At 34.8% G+C, this 17,672-nt stretch overlaps 1 protein-coding gene across 3 annotated transcripts in view; it reads left to right on the top strand.

Annotated features, from left to right (window-relative positions):
* Mettl2 (methyltransferase-like protein) overlaps positions 1-17,672 on the top strand; it is a 41,337-nt gene that overhangs the window by 20,712 nt on the left and 2,953 nt on the right. For 2 of the 3 annotated variants that reach the window (XM_089096328.1, XM_089096327.1), the window contains exons 5-6: positions 5,609-5,722; positions 10,358-10,530. In XM_089096328.1, the coding sequence (XP_088952454.1) occupies positions 5,609-5,722; positions 10,358-10,530 (287 nt within the window). The remainder of the gene's footprint in view (positions 1-5,608; positions 5,723-10,357; positions 10,531-17,672) is intronic. The other variant, XM_089096329.1, reaches the window with a different exon arrangement.

Here is a 17,672-nt window from a genome sequence, read left to right as displayed (position 1 = left end):
GAGCTCTCTTTTGGACATTTTCATTTTTTTGTGTTGCTTCAATTGAGAGGCCAGGGTGCCACACAGGACAAGCATACTCTAAAATGGGACACATAAGAGAAATGTGTACCTGTGGTAAATATGAATTGTGGCAAATGAGCTTGTTTAAAAGTAAAAAGTTGAAAATCAATGAGTTTGCTTGTTCTAGGGTATTATTTAATTGGATAATCCATTTTAATTCGGAAGAAATAGTAACGTTAAGGTCTTTAAGAGATGTGACAGAGGTTTCGGGAGGAATAGGAGCAAGAAAAAGGGGAGGGGATTTAAGGAAACTTACTGAGACTATTGCGGATTTAGAAGGGTTAACTGTCATGTCAAGGGAAGAGGCCTCACAGGCAATATCTTGGAGTATGCCCATTGGGTTGCTAAACATGTTTTTATGACATATCTCTAAAACTGTCAAGTCATCGACAAATTTCCACCTATTGTCATAAAGGGTTGAAAAAGTGTTAACCCTAAGAGAAAAAAGGAGAGGGCCTAGAATAGTTCCCTTAGGAATACCATTAAATATGGGAAGATGATATGAGAAACCATTTAGATATGTAACTACTTGGGATTCATTAGAGAGAAAAAAGACTACGAGCTTAACCAGGAAAGTCTCAATGTGGAATTCATTTATAAGTTTATCTATGAGGAAAATGTGGTTAATCAAATCGAAAGCTTTTTGAAGATCAATAAAAATTAGATTAAGCTAAGTGTTAGGTTTTTCAAGTAATTTACCCATGGTATCAACAAGATGGATCAGGTAATGAGAGGTTGACGTAGATTTGAGATTACCAAACTGTCTAAGATCAATGAGGGGGAGGACCTTCATCTTAAGCCAGTCTGCGAGAAAACTTTCATACAATTGTGAAAAAACCAAGACGATGAGAATGGGACAAATGAAATCAAAGCCAGGCTTTCCATTTTTCTTTTTTATTGGGGTAACACAGCCTTGTTACCAATATTGAGGGACCTGTCCAGATCTGGTAATTTCATTAAACAGGGTGGATCGGGGTCTTGAGAGGTAAATCACTGAAAGCTTTAATCAGAGGAACGGGAATATCTAAAGGGCAAATGCTTGATCGTTTTAGAAAAGTATGAAACATAAGGCTGAACTAGGCTGTAGAGGTGTTAGCCTTATTCCTGTTTGTTGTAAATTGTGTTTGTTTTAAGCATGAATTTTTATTTGACTTTATTTCTGCTTGTCTTGTTTAATGTACTTTTTTTGGAAAAACTTCATTTGGGGAATTTTTTAACTTATTATATGAATAAATCTGTATATTGAATCAACATTGTTAAAAATTCTTTACTGGAGATTTATACCCCCCCCCCCAGACACACACACACCATGATTAACAAGGATAATAGCATTTTTGCGCAGGTAGTACTGACGTTTCCATCTTTTTTTGTTTTTTTTCGTTTATTTTTATTTATTTTTTTTAGAAGGGATCTGGTCAAAATGACTTATAAGGAACTTGTTATATGTCTAATGGTAGAAATTTCTTATGCCGTGTTTCCTATTAATTCTTATTTTAGAGAATATCTCTGTCAGTATTAAGGTTGCAGCATCAGATGCAAAAAAAAAAAAAAAAAAAAAAAAAAACAGTGAGAACGGATTGCCATTTGAACCTGATTTGGAAATTGGCAAAACTTATTTATGTTTTTTTTAATGGTAAATAAATATTGCTAAAACAAGTTTATGGAAATTTTCGAAAATAGCCTGAAAACCCTTGAAAATGTTGTCGGATAGCGTTGGTTGGAAATAAAAAGCAGCACTTGAATCAGCATACTTGAAAACACCATTCAGGAAAATTACAAGCCCCCCAGCTTGAAAAACAAGGAAAATCACTTTTTTTTTGCATGGGAAGCACTGATATGTCTATTTCTATTAGCCTTTTGCCACTTGCTCGACCCTTCGGTCCTCACGGTTGCCATTTTTTGGGTGATTGAGTTATAGCAATGTAACAATCTTTTGACCGTTTTATTTATTGAAAGGGAACTATGGTAAGCCAAAGGCTTGTAAAATAGGTACATCATTTTACGTACATTACTAGAGTATGCATATATGAACACATATATATATATTTTTTTTTTAATAAAACTTAAATAGTGTACTCCTTTTCAAATAAATTACGAAGCTGCCTCAACCCTCGCTCTTTACGCTAGAGTTTTGGTTTTTAGTCACAATTCTTTCAGGAAGACGGCTCAAACCTATGGGGGGTGATGAATTTTATTGAGGAGTATTTATAGGGAACTTTAAGACTTTAGCGCAAAGAGTGAGGGTTGAGGAAGGGACCCAAAACCTAAGCCAAAAATAAACAGAATTTACAACAAGCAGGAATAAGGCAAAACCTTCTAAACCTTTGATTGACCAGAACGTCGTTGGCGCTTTGCGGAAGATAATTTTTATTTTAAGCTTTGTGTTTTTATTTGTTATAACAAACAACATTGTTTGTTATTGCAGATATCGCAGGAACGTCCTTGTGACAATCTGCATGTACATATTGTCTTTTGATTTAGTTCAACATCCGTGACAACGTGCCCTTGAAAGTTCCTACGTAATGTCCTTAGCTATTCCTGAAATATTGCACAGATGCCTTTTTGACAATCTGGATACGCATAGTGTCTTCGATTTAGTTTTATATCCCTCCAACATTCCCTGAAAGTTTCAACTTAATTGCTTTAACCTTTCCTGAGACATTGCAGATGTGTCCATTTGATAACCTAGATGTTATAGTGTCATATATTTAGTTCAACATGCGCTGAAAAACTTCCAATTATTACCCTTTGCTGTTTCTGCAATATTGCAGACACCTCGTTGGGAAAATATTGATGCAAATAGTGTCTTTTGGTGTAGTCCAACATCTCCCCCAAACAATCACTGAAAGTTACAACTTAATACCCTTAACTATTCCTTAGATGTAGTACATACATCCTTTTGATAACCTAGATGGACATGGCGTCTTTTGATTTAGTTCAACATCATCCTCAACGCTCCCTGTAAGTTTCAGCTAAATGCTCTCGGCTGTTTCTAGAATGTTGTACATATGGTCTTTTGACAACCTGAATGCGCTTAGTGTTTTGACTTGCTTATATTGCAGATGCGTCCTTTTGGCAGCCTGGATACACATAATGTCTTTTGGTTAGTTCGACAAGCCCTGAAAGTTGCAACTAAACGTCCTTAGTCGTTTCTGTGATATGTTAAGGCGAATGAGGTGTCTTTGATTAAGTTGTAGATGTGTCTGGTGTCTTTTGACTTAGTTTTAAATTCCCTCTACATGCCCTGAAAGTTTCAAATTAATGCCCTTAGCCGATCTTAAGGTATTGCAGATACACCCTTATGACAACCTTGGTTCACATAGTTTCTTTTGGCGAGTTCAATATCCTCTTCAGCATATCTTGAAACTTTCAATCTAATTGCTGATACGGCCTCTTCACAACCTATATATGTAGGAGACCCAGGGTCAAACATGTCCCCTTTCCCAATAACAAAGCCTACATGTAAGCAGTGTGCAACTTTTATAGCTAACAGCCCTTGCATCGGGGTCGGAAGGGTGTCATTTCATCCCCGTACGCATAGTTATGGGATCTTTTGGCTATTTTGAAAAAAATGACTACCTCAAAATTTTGATCGGATGTCTTTGAAGGGGGGGGGGGCAGTTAGAAACAATTAGGGGCTAGTTGTCCTTCAATCTCTTAGCTCTTAAAAAAGGATACTAGAACTTTTAATTCCCAATTGAATGAGGCCCCTCCGAAGGGTCTATGACAGCTACTTCCATACGAAGTACCCTGGTGAAAAAAAAAACAATACAGTGAAGCCATTTCCCTCTTTGCTTAGGCAGCGCTAGTGTGTTTCCTGTAACAGTAAATAAACAGTGCATCATCATTTACCCCCCCCCCTCAAGGCCCTACGGATTGGAATGCAGGGAGTTATAAAAAGAGATATAAAAAAGAGAACTCAATTTCAAACGATTTTATTGTCAAACGGTTTAAACGGTCTTGGCTGATCAGTGGCAGTTCTTTTCAAAAGATAAGGCACTGAACATATGAAAATCACAGCCATAGCCATCGTCTTACAAATTTTTATGTTAACTCGGAATATCACAAAGAGAGTCAAACTAAAATCTAAGGCATTTAGATATCCAACTATCTGAAACAAATTAAAATAAAATAACTCCAAATTAAAAATTCAAATTAAGTCCAAATTAAGTTAATTAATTAAGTTCAAGTAAAGAAAAAAACCTTTAAAATCGACTGTCAATAAGAAGAATAATGAACTAAAACAAATAAATACATACAATTATTGACGAGTAATGGCCGATCAGTGGCAGTTCTTTTCAAAAGAAAGGCACTAAACATATAAAAATCACAAACGTCATACAATTTTTTTTTGTTAACTCGAAATACCACAAAGAGAGTCAAACTAAAATCTAAGGCCTGTGAATGTCCAACTATCTGAAATAAATTAAAATAAAATAACTCTAAGTTCAAATTAGAGGGAAAAAACCTTCAAAATTAACAGCAAATAAAAAGAATAATGAATTAAAACAAATGAATATATGCAGTTATTCACGAGTGAGTGTAGTATTAAAAACCTTGACAAACGAGGGAAAGAAACTATTTGCGTAACGGATATATGTCGTGCTGTTACTGACTGAGTTTAAGGTACTGGTTCAGCTACTTGTCGTGGGAGCCGTTGGTACGAAGGGAGATGCTCAGGGGGGAGGGTTTCATGTAGCCACGGATTTACCAAAATACCAAAACCAAAGTCGAAACACAATTTATCACGGCGTGCCGAAACAATTGTAAGGGAAAGTTGTTTTAAAAGGGAGTAATAAGGGGTTTTGTGGGATTTAGAAACTACTAGAAGAGCTCGGTATTGGATCTTTTCCAGGCGGTCTTTCTGTTCTGACATCTGGCCATAATGCCAAAAGGGACAAGCATATTCTACCAACGGTTGGATAAACGTAAGGACAATGCGCAATAGGTGGGGGGTTGGGACACCGTGACGAGCAAGGAGTTTTAAAGATAGGATACCCAGGTATGCCCGTTTGATCATCTCCTGTGTCTGTTTTTTCCATTGCAGGGCATCTCTGAGATATATTCCTAAAAGTTTGATATCCGTGATACTGCAACTTAAAACATTCTGTAAAGCAAGAGATGAGTTGTCCCGCAGAAAAGAAAAAGTCAGTTACGTGTGATTTTCGCGATAGACGATCATTTTGCCCTCCTCAGCTTGGCGTAATAAACCCGCCATTCTTCTATCTGCCTCGCTTGAAACGCTCTTTTCACCCAGAACAAAAACACCACAAACTAAAATGGAAAATGACAAGCAGCTACCCTCCGAAAATCCAAGCCAATAAATCTGGTGTATTTTTATTTCAATCTGACTTCATTTTTGATGGGATTCAAGCTCAGTTGGCTCACTTAGATTAAAACAAGTAATGCATATTCTTTTTTAATTTGTTCTGTTTGTTTTATGAACATTTTCAACTTGTCCTCTGAAAGGTTCAAAAATATCATAATGCTGCTTCCCAAATAATGTGACTAAATATCTAATGTCTCTTGATTCATTTAACTTTCTTAGGTGTTTGGCGTTTCAAGCTGACATTAGTGCCTCTGAATTAAATTTTCTGTTTCCCAAAAGAAGCTTGGATGTAATTTTGATGATTTTTGTATTATCAGCACTGGAGCCTGTTAAGTAAGATTTCCTCTTTATTTTATTCTTTGGTTTCTTGTTAGCGTAAAATATGTTAACATGTATATTGAGGCACATATTAACATATTCCGTTATAACGAATTGAGTTTTTTTATATAGAATACTCTTACACTGCAACTACTACTACTAATAACTGCAATGCTAAGCCACCTGAGGCTGATACACCTGCGCACACTCCTTTTCCATCGCAGTGTTTTCAAAGACTTCCCGTCTTCTCATGAAGTTCCAGTTTCCTTTTAATCATTTCTTATGATCTGTTTCTATCATACAGTTCGTGATAACGAACCGTAAGTAAGGAGCGCCCCTGCTCAATAGTAACCGAAACTCTAAAAAACGGAATTTTGATACCAATAGATACATCAAAAGAATCGGATTGTCATGATGATTTTAAATATATAAGTTTTATCAAGTTTAGTCTTACCCATCAAAAGTAACAAACCTGAGAAAATTTAACTTATTTTCCAAAAAAGGGGAAAACACCCCCTAAAAGTCGTAGAACCTTAATGAAAATCACACCATCAGATTCAGCGTATCAGAGAACCCTACTGTAGAGGTTTCAAGCTCCTGCAGAAATGCGGAATATTGTATTTTTTGCCAGGAAAGATCACGGATTTGTGTCAACTTCCCACCCCCTTTTCCCCAAAAAAAGTCCGATCATAATTTTCACATAGCCATTTAGCCAAAAAAAAAAAAAAAATTTATATGCAAATTTCATTTTAATTATTCATGTACGGTGAGCCAAATTCATAATCTTAATTAATTCAAAAACGTTCCGAAATTAAATAAAACAAACTTTTTCTTTAACTGAAAGTAAGGAGTGATATTAAAACTTGAAACGAACAGAAATTATTCCGTATATGAAAAGTGGGCTGTCCCCTCCACAGCCCCCCCTCGCTTTAGCGTAAAGAGCGAGGCGCTGAGGAGGAGACAGCCCCTTTCATATACCGTTTAGCCAAAAAAGGTAAAATTAATATGCAAATTCTGTTTTAATTATTCATGCACGATGAGCCAAATTCAAAACCTGCATTAATTCAGAAAGGTTCAGAAATTAAATAAAACACAATTTTTTTTTAACTGAAAGTAAGAAGCGACATTAAAACCCAAAACGAGCAGAAATTATTCCGTATATGAAAGGGGCTATCCCCTCTTCAACGCCTCAATCTTTACGCTATCCCCTCTTCAACGACTCTTTCTAACAAACCTGCTTTTGAAAACAATAAAAACTTTAGCGTAAAGAGCGAGGTGTTGAGGAGGGGACAGTCCCTTTCATATACGGAATAATTTCTGTTTGCTTTAAGTTTTAATGTCGCTCCTTACTTTCAGTTTTGAATAAAGTTCTTTTTTTTATTTAATCCCATTGAGGGACAACCTGCTTTTCGTTTTGCCCAGATGAATAGCCTCATCTATAAAACTTGTTTTTATAGATATAACTATATATAAAACTATTTTATCTATATATAGATAAAACTATATAAAACTTGTTTTGTTTTTTAATCCAATTGAGGGGCAACCTGTTTTTCGTTTTGCCCAGATGAATAACCTCATCTAGAAAACTTGTATTTATTGGTATAACTATATAAAAACTATGTAAAATTATTTTATCTATATATAGATGAAACTATATAAAACTTGTTGTTTTTTTTATTTAATCCCATTGAGGGACAACCTGCTTTTCGTTTTGCCGAGATGAATAGCCTCATCTATAAAACTTGTTTTTATAGGTAAAACTATATAAAAACTATATAAAACTATTTTATCTATATATAGATAAAACTATATAAAATTTGTTTTTTTATTTAATCCCATTGAGGGACAACATGCTTTTTGTTTTGCCCAGATGAATAGCCTCATCTATAAAACTTGTTTTTATATATGTAACTATATAAAAAACTATATAAAACTATTTTATCTATATATAAAAAATTGTTTTTTTTATTTAATCCCATTGACGGACAACCTGCTTTTCGTTTTGCCCAGATGAATAGCCTCATCAATAGCCAGATGTTTCTCGTTTTGCACAGATTTGCCAAAATACACAACCTTTGACAATCGGTTTTATCCTTTAAATGTGGCCTATTCATCTTAACCTTCTTTACGTTATATCCCTAAAAGGTGGGATAAACTCCATTTTTTGAAAAGTTTATTGTTTGATATACGGTCAGTCAAACGAGCACCTAAGACTATTCTTAAAAAATTCCTTTGGAAGAAATTTAGTAGACCTTACTCATCCCGCTATAGCCCTAAAAAGTGGGATGAGCCATATTTTTTGTAAAGTTTATAGAAAAAATTTAACAGATCTAACTCACCCCGATATAGCCCATTTTAGGCCTAGAAAGTGGGATGAACCCCGTTTTTGTAAAGTTCATAGAAGAAATTTAACAGATATTACTCATCCCGTTATAGACCATTACAGGTGGTCAGTCAAACGAGCACCTAAGACTATTCTTAAAAAATTCCTTTGGAAGAAATTTAGTAGACCTTACTCATCCCGCTATAGCCCTAAAAAGTGGGATGAACCCCATTTTTTGTAAAGTTTATAGAAAAAATTTAACAGATCTTACCCATCCCGTTATAGCCCTAGAAAGTGGGATGAGCTATATTTTTTGTAAAGTTTATAGAAGACATTTAACAGGTCTAACTCACCCCGATATAGCCGATTATAGGCCTAGAAAGTGGGATGAACCCTGTTTCTGTAAAGCTCATAGAAGAAATTTAACAGATATTACTCATCCCGTTATAGCCCGTTATAGGCCTAGAAAGTGGGATGAATCCCATTTTTTGTAAAGTTTATAGAAAAAATTTAACAGATCTTACTCATCCCGTTATAGCCCTAGAAACTGGGATGAGCCATATTTTTTGTAAAGTTTATTGAAGAAATTTAACAGATCTAACTCACCCCGATATAGCCCATTGTAGACCTAGAAAGTCGGATGAACCCCATTTTTATAAAGTTCATAGAATAAATTAAACAGATCTTACTTGTCCCGTTATAAGCCCATTATAGGCCTAGAAATTGGGATGAAGCACATTTCTGTTAAGCTTACTGTTGGATATGCGGTCAGTCAGACGTGTACCCAAGACTATCTTTAGACGATTCCTTCGGAAAACATTTAACAAATCCCTTGAACCTTTTGAAGCGCCCGCGTTTCAGGGCCATACCTGACCAGCAACTTCGAGTTCCAATTTTATATATGTGATTAGAAAAAGTCTTTTATTGTAGTATTGTTTCTATAATTTTTCTCGATTGTCTTTTTATTATTGAGAATGTGTCAATTAGGCTAATCCTATTTGGAAAGATGCGAAACGAGATTATTAGCAGATCTTTACTACTACTACTAGCAACTCACCGCCGCACCAAGCCGCCTGAGGCCAACACAGCTACGCACGCTCCTCCTCCATCCTAATCTATTCAAACCCTCCCTTTTTGGATTTGAACAACCATAGTCTAAAGTGAGAATATGAAAAAAGCCATTTTTTGACCATAGTTTTTCTATGAGGTTTTAATTCCATCTTTCCTTGTGTTAATTTAGGTTACGGGAGTGGTGTAATTGTAGCCACCTAGTGGTATCATAATGATTGTAATTTTTTTTGTAATGAATTAATCTCAATAAAATTTAGGCAAAGCAGTAGCTAACTTTATTTTGCTCGCCTTGTTAAGTTCAAATTTTGCATCAGTTAATTTTCAAGAATTGTTACTAATGCACTTTTCACTGAAATCGTCAAAGACAAATAGAAATAATTCTATGTTGTTATAGGAAATTAAATGCTGTAAATAAACAAATATCTAGGCATGGAAGTGTGGAAAGAAGGAAGCATGTATCTACTATGCTCAATCTATACATGTCTTGAAAGAACATAAAGATGAATCATCTGATCAGAACAAAAGCATACTTCTTTGAAAAATGGTTTTCAGTGATGGCCTGACCTAGCTTATAGATGTAATGCCTTTTTGAAGCTTCGGACAAACATTTTCTGTTTATGAATGTAAATATGTTGGCGTACTTATAGGACTCTCTCAGATCCGTCCCTTAGAATGAAGTGTTGCTGAAGGGGCAGAACATTTTTCAAATTGGTCTGGGGGGTGGAATATCTGCTTTTTTTCACAAAATGTACTTATTCTTCGTTTGTCTAGACGCTGAAAAGGGATTTGCTATATTACGTTTCCTGTTGAATATAAAATTTTAGGGTAACCCGTCAAGGCTTTTCAGCAAGGCTGTGATTTCAATGTTATGTGAACCTTCATCACCCTCCAGCTGCAGCTGACATTCAGTCATGCTTATGTAAAGTGTGTAATTTTAAATTTAGAATATTAGATCTATTTTACGGCAAATGGTGAAAGGAAAATATTCATATGTAGAAAGAAACAAAAGCAATATTTAAAATTTCATAATTAATTTAAAATTCGTCTCTCGTGACAATAATCAATTATAGGTATATGGTAACTAGTGATGATAATGATGAAAAAGGGGTCAGCAAGAATTAATCCGCATATTAATGATAAACTGGAATGAGGTCATTTGTCTCAGTTCTTTGTTTGATTCAGGTAATCAAAATGGCACTTTAGCCACTCATATAATGTTATAAAATGTAAAATAAGTAAGTAATTTTCTTTTTCAGGATGCAAAATTGTGTCAATCAACTGTCTTCCTATTTAAAACCTGGTGGTAGAATATTGTTTAGAGATTATGGTCGATTTGACATGGCTCAATTACGCTTTAAGAAAAACAGATGTCTTGGAGAGAACTTTTATGTTCGAGGAGATGGCACTAGGGTATATTTTTTCACTCAAGGTAATATACAGATTTCCGCACAAAATAATGAAATTAGTGTGCATGGTTTTTCTAAAGTATCATATTTTCTGCCCAAACAGGACGCCGTATCTCGTCCTTTTTTTAAAAAGGACATTTAAAAGATTTTCTTCATAGAAACCCTCTTGTGGAACCCACCCTCTAGGGTGGGTTATAGAAACCCACCCTCTTGTGGGTCTTTATCTGCTCACTGAATTCGCAGAGCTATATTTCATCTTGGTTACGGAAATAACTGTTCCCTAGTAAAGAGTAAACCACAACAAACCATAGCCAAAATTTAAGAAGTTTTTTTTTTAAATAAGCTGCCTAATGACAAATACTTTCTATGTAACTTTATTCAATTTACAGTTATCTTTATCTACAAGAAGAAATCTTTAGAATTTCGAAAATGGGCTGGAAGCCTTTCAAAAATGCCGTCAAATTGAACAAAAAACCTCAAAATCGTCATTGCCGTAAATCTATAACTAGAAGTTAACCCTTCCTCCCCCCCCCCCCTCCTTAAACAAGAAGGACAATTTTCGGCAATATGTCATCCTTCATCTGCCGAACGTGCCCTAACCATCTCAACCTTTCTCTCATTGTAGCCCTAGAACGCGGAGTTGAACCACACTTTTCGTATAGCCCGTTGTTTGTGATACGGTCAGTCAGTCGGGTACCCAGAACAATCCGTAGGCAGTTTCTCCGGAAAAAATCTAGCGAATCTTAATCCGCTATTTGGAGCGCCCATGCTTCAGAGCCAAATTTGACCACTGTCATCACTGTAGCTTTCAAAATTCTAATCTTGGTTTGCAGACTTTCCTTCATATTCTTCCAAACTTTTTTTAACTGTGAAAAAACACCCTGAGCCCTGGCTATTGTACTTTTAACAGCTTCACTGTTCCCATTGTCTTTACTAATAATGCTACCAAGGTAAGTGAAGCTGTCCATCTGATCAATCGTCTTGTTACTCAACGTCACCTTTTCATCTTCACTTATTCCTAGCCTTTGCGATTTATTCTTCCTAACATTAATTTTCAAACCTATTCTAGCACCCTGAACTCGCAAAACCTCTAAAAGTTCATTCATTTTGCTCACACTCTCATCTAGGATGCTTAGATCATCAATGTAATCTAAGTCTAAGAGAGTTTTTCCTTCCCAGTTGATTCCGTGGTCTCCCATTGCCTTTCCTGTGCTCCTTAAGACAAAGTCCATCAAAATAATCCATATAAAGGGGGATAAAACAAAACCCTGCTTAACTCCTGATTTTATACGAAACCAGCTGCGGACCTCATTTCCTACCTTAACCGCAGCAGTGTTATTCTCGAACATAGCACTAATAACTTTAATGTATTTGTCTGGTATACCATACAAGGATAAAACCTTTACTAAAGCTCTTATATCAACAGAATCGAACGCTTGCTCATAATCTATAAAACTGAGGACCAAAGGTGTTTGAAAACCCAGGCAATTCTTAATTATTAGCCTAAGAGTGAAAATTTGGTCGACACATCGTCTACCTTTCCTAAAACTGCACCGTTCTTCTCTTAAAGCTTTGTCTACGGCATCTCTCAGTCTAAAAAGTATCATATTACTAAGTAATTTACTACCTACAGAGACCAGACTAATCCCTCGATAATTACCACACTCACTTTTATCACCTTTCTTATAAAGTGGCTTAATTAAGGTTTTCCTAAAATCCTTAGGTACTTCCCCTTTTTCAAAAATCTTGCTATGAGAGCAAATCATCACTGTAGCTTCTAAGATTCTTTTTCCTCCCCATTTGATTCCGTGGTCTCCCATTGCCTTTCCTGTGCTCCTTAAGACAAATTCCATCAAAATAATCCATACAAAGGGGGATAGAACACAGCCCTGCTTAACTCCTGATTTAATAAAAAACCAGCTGCAAACCTCATTTCCTACCTTAACCGCAGCAGTGTTGTTCTCGCACATAACACTAATAATTCTAGTGTGTTTTTCCGTTATACCATACAAGGATAAGACCTTCGCTAAAACTCTTCTACCAGCTAAATCAAACATTTGCTCATAATCTTTAAAACTGAGGACCAAAGGTGTTTGACAACTCAGGCACTTCTCAATTATTAACCTAAGAGCGAAAATTTGCTCGGCATATCCTCTACCCTTTCTAAAACCGCAGTGTTTTTTTCTCTAATAACTTTGTTTACAGTATCTCTCAGTGTAAAATGTATCATATTACTAAGTAGTTTGTTTCTTACAGAGACCAGACTAATGCCCCGATAATTACCGCACTCGCTCTTATCACCTTTTTATAAAGTGGTTTAATTAGGGTTTCCTAAGGAATTTCCTCTTTTTCAAAAAAACCACTAGATATTTCCCCTTTTTCAAAAATATTATTCAAATCTTCAGTAACTTATTTCTAACATCAGAGCCACCATATTTAAGAAACTCATTTACCACACTATCAGCACCTGGAGCCTTATTGTTTTTTAATGCTTTTAGTACTGCCGCTATTTCTTCCTCACAAAACAAATCTTCCTTCACATCCAATGTATCACGAACTTTTTCATTTTCCTCTATATCTCTTCATGCAACTCCATCTCAGTTTAACATGTTCTCAGAATGTTGTGCCCATCTCTCTTTAACCATTTTTTTATCACTAATTGTGGCCCCGTTCCTATCTTCGACTGGGACTAGATCAAATCAACAATTGCTTCTCCACTTGATAGGAGACCAATGCAATATTTTACTAGTATGCCGCCTGGCTGTATTTTTGAAATCGTAAGCTATTTTATCCATGACCTCCACTTCACACCCCCTTAGTTTATATTTCAATGCTTATTTAACTTAACTTTTTCATTTCTTTTGTTTTCATATGATCTATCACTCAGATAATTTTTTGTACAAGCCCCTTCTCCTCTCTATTAAACACAAGGCTGTTTCACTAATATTCTTAGTTGAGCTCTTAAATTTCTTTCCTAAGACACCATCAACAACTTCACAATTATTTTCATAAAATTATTCCATCCATCTTCCACATTGTCTAATTTTAAACTCTCAAGTTTAGTATTCAACTGTTCCTGGAAATTTTCTATCAAGTTCTCATCATGGAGTCTACCAACATCATACCTTCCCGGGAGGTAGTTACCCTTCTCAAATTTTAGCTTTAAATTAACCCTAGACACTACTAGAAGGAGGCATTGATATGCCTCCTTTTTTGCGTTTTATGAGGTAAGGGAGACCAATCGTGATTGGGACAACAAATGTTTCAATACCTCTATCTGAAAGGTTCCCTACGATTACTTAGTGAAGTAATCGAGGCCTATGAAGGTATCTGGGACCGTGCGCTTCAGCTAAAGTTAAGAGATCTACATAGTATTACCTTAAATTTTTCTATTTTCTGTATGATTTGCCTATTTTAACAATTTTCTGAATTGGTATCTCCCCTCCTTCGAAGCTATATCATATATGCAAGCTTCTAGGAGGATTTGTAATACTTCTCCGGGAACTACATACCTTCAAAACTGTCCTGTCAAAATTGCAAAAAAAATGCATTTTAGGACCCTGTTTTTCAATTTTTTCAGTAATTTCTTCCAGCCAATCTAAGAGGGCCCCAAGATTACCTCTAGTAGGCATAATTTTATGTAACTATATGCGAAAAGAAAGTCTTATTGCTTAGCCATGCACTGTAGTTTTTGTATATATTTATTCTCATTTAAATATTTGGAAAACAGAGCTTTTTAAATAACTTTAAAACTCAACTTCGCTCTCTTATCAAACCATGAAAAGGTGAGACACAACCTTTTTGTTTTGGACACAACGATATTGTGCATCATTTGACAAAATTCCCCCTGGGTGAGAGAAATCCTTATAGGAGGACACAGAGGAGAAATTAAAGGTAAAAATATTACCTTTGCTCACAGGATATTATATTCGAAAATTGTATACCTTAGACAAAGTCGTATAATGAGAGTAATGGAGAATATGACAAAAATATATGTCAAAAATGACGTAGTTTGGGGAAAATGGCAAAAATATACAAGTCAGATAAGAAATAAAGCCTTGCTCGATCCATAATTCCTGTTGACAGAACAGAGAATCCATACTTTTGTCTCGGATTTATGTTGACTGTAGAAGCGTTCGATTTGTCTCTGTCGGTAGTATCTTGGCGTAACGTCGACTTCTGATGACACAAAAAATGGTCCGTGTTCTTCTTTGCCGACTGAAAATTTTGGCAAGCAATTTCAAATTGAAAGTTAAGCAATATTTTGAATTTTGTCCTGTGGTGGCACAGTGGTTTGATCTCAGCATAAAGGAAACCCAGAGTTCGACCTCAGCTGTGGCAATACACTCCAGGGCCGATGTAAGGACATTAACAGTCAGGAAGCGTCGTTTAAATCTTAGACAATATTGATATTAATAAAGCCTTGCTCGATCCATAATTCATGTTGACAGAACAGAGAATTCATGCATGTGTCTCGAAATTACCTCGACTGTAGAAGCGTTCGATTTGTTTTTGTCGGTAGTGTAGTGTCGGTTCTGTCGGTTGATGTAAACGTCGAGTTCTGATGACACAAACTAATTGTCTGTTTTCTTCTTTGTCGACAGAGAAATGTTAAATTGGGCAAACTATTCAAAATTGAAATTTAGGCAACATATTGAATTTTGTCCGGTGGTGGCAGGTTTGCCTGTGTGGTTGCCACAGTTGAGTCTGCAACGTAAAGACCTTAACAGTTAAGAAAGGTTGTTAATCCAGTGAGTGCACATACTTACATACTTTGAATTGTTACAGTATGTGGAATATTTTCCTTAACTTTGAAGTTAAAGAAACACTCTTAAATTCTTCTTTTTTAAGGTATTTTTTTTTTTTTAATAAAACTTCAATACACTGGCATAAAAGTATTGAAAATTATTGAAAACGTGTTATATTTGGTAAAAGTCAACAGTGTATTTTCTTGAAGGATAAACATCCGTTTTTTTTCCTAGATTTAGATCGTTCGAATTTACAATTATAGTTTAAAACGTAAAGTCTAATACATAATAATTTGTGTAAAATTTAATCAATATATTTTGTCCTTGAGTAATCACTTGTGTTTTCAGATTTTAACACTAAGATATTTGTTTTTCATCGGATCACTGAAAATATTCATCTTTTTTCTGTGGATTATTTGAATTCGTAAGGACAAAAATGGAGCATACTAAACATTGAAAAATTAATTCTAAAAATTAATTAAATAGAAAAAAGTTACTGTCTGTTAGAAATACATATATAAAAAAATCCATCATCTTACGTCAGGAGAAGTCCTACACACTGTTAACTAAAATGGCATCATATGGTAATTTGTATTAGTTCTAAGCGAAAAGGGGGCGATCTGTAATTTCCTCTGTCCAATCTGTATTTCCCTGTCAAAGAAAACTGGTCAAATAATACTGTAGTTGTCTACAACATTTCTGTTGACAGAATAGTGTTGAATCAAACGAGGCCAAATGACTATTCGAATATTGTCTTGATAACCTAATAACCTGTGATTGATAACCTGAGAAAAATTGCCTGATTTCCAAAAATGGAGAAACATCCCCAAAAATTCAAGTGATTGTAAAGAAAACCACGATATCAGATTCAGTATATCAGTTGAATTTTTGTCACACTTTTTGTTCAATGACACTATCAGTTGAATTTTTGTCATACTTTTTGTTCAATCACACTATCAGTTGAATTTTTGTCATACTTTTTGTTCAATCACACTATCAGTTGAAGTTGTGTCACACTTTTTGTTCAATCACACTATCAGTTGAAGTTGTGTCATACTTTTTGTTCAATCACACTATCAGTTGAAGTTTTGTCACAACCTTTTGTCACAATTCTTTAAGAGTCACTCCTGAAACACAAGACCCGCTGAATTTGGGTGAGAAGTATTTTTTAAACTTTAAGGCTTTAGTGTAAGGAGTGAGGGTAGATGAATGGGCAACCCCCCTCACATGCAGGATAATTTCTGTTCGTTTTAAGTTTTACTGTTGCTCCTTGCTTTCAGTTAAATTTTTTTTTTTATTCATCTACTTTTTAATCAATCGGATAAAGGCTAATATAATTATTCTAATTTTTCACTCATGACTTGAAAGACGTAGTTCACAAAACAATAAAAACATTATTAGTTTCTGTACAAAGACATCTTATGTAAATATTATAGTATCAAATTAAAGTAAGTATTTTCAAATTATTATTAATACTTAATGCAGATTTAGAAACGCTGGAGAGTTCAGCTTCTCTGCAAATGCCGTCTTGAAAAGATAAACATAAAAAAACGTACTTTTTTCCTGAAAGTGTCTTTAAAAATGTAATAGTGGTTACACTGTAATGATTAAATATTCAAAATAGAATGATATCTGTTTCATTAGTTTGCAGGAATGATTTCTAACAACCTTGGATGGTCTTTACAGCCGTACCGTATCCATTTTTTCGTCAAATAAGAAACGGTTCAAATGACTGTCAAAACAGGATGGAAAAAACAGTTTTGCTCGACAACATAAGGCTCGCTTACTCTTATGTTCTTACTTATGTGAAACCAATCTATTAACCCGAAAAGATAAAATTTTAAAAGTTACCATTCAACAAATATGGATTTTAAAACAACAAATTTTTATATTAGACTTTTTTCTATTTGAAAAAAGTCAACAGCGGATTTTTTTGCAGGCTAAACATCTGTTTTTAGGAGACAGTTTTTCCTACCATTTCCTATACCTAAACAGTTTGAATTTACAATTTTAATTTGAAACGCAAGATTCTAGTAATAAAAGTTGTATGGAAAATTTAATAAATATTTCTAGTCCTTGAGTAATCTCTTGTTTTCAGATTTTAATTCTTGAAGATAATTTGGTTTTTTTCATCTAGCGATTTAAAATATTCATCTTCTTTTCAGTGGCTTATTAGAAATGGTAAAGACAAAAATGGAACATACTAAAAATAGAAAAATATAAAGATTCATTCTATAAAAAAAGTTGTTTTGCCGGGGCTACTGATCACTGACATCTTGTTGAGTCTGTCCCAAAATTCTGCAGAGGGTGTTACATCGAGGTTTTCCTTACTCAAAAGAGGGTACACTTACCAAACTACATATTTAATCTTTTAATTAATGTAACTCAGTAATGCATTAATTAGCAATACGTTAATT

This window comes from Artemia sp. Qi Xiang Cuo, chromosome 11 (assembly GCF_049724085.1).
Source record: "Artemia sp. Qi Xiang Cuo chromosome 11, ASM4972408v1, whole genome shotgun sequence".
NCBI lineage: Eukaryota > Metazoa > Arthropoda > Branchiopoda > Anostraca > Artemiidae > Artemia > Artemia sp. Qi Xiang Cuo.
The sequence above is the reverse complement of the archived record's forward strand: the minus strand, read 5'-3'. Positions and strand labels throughout refer to the sequence as shown.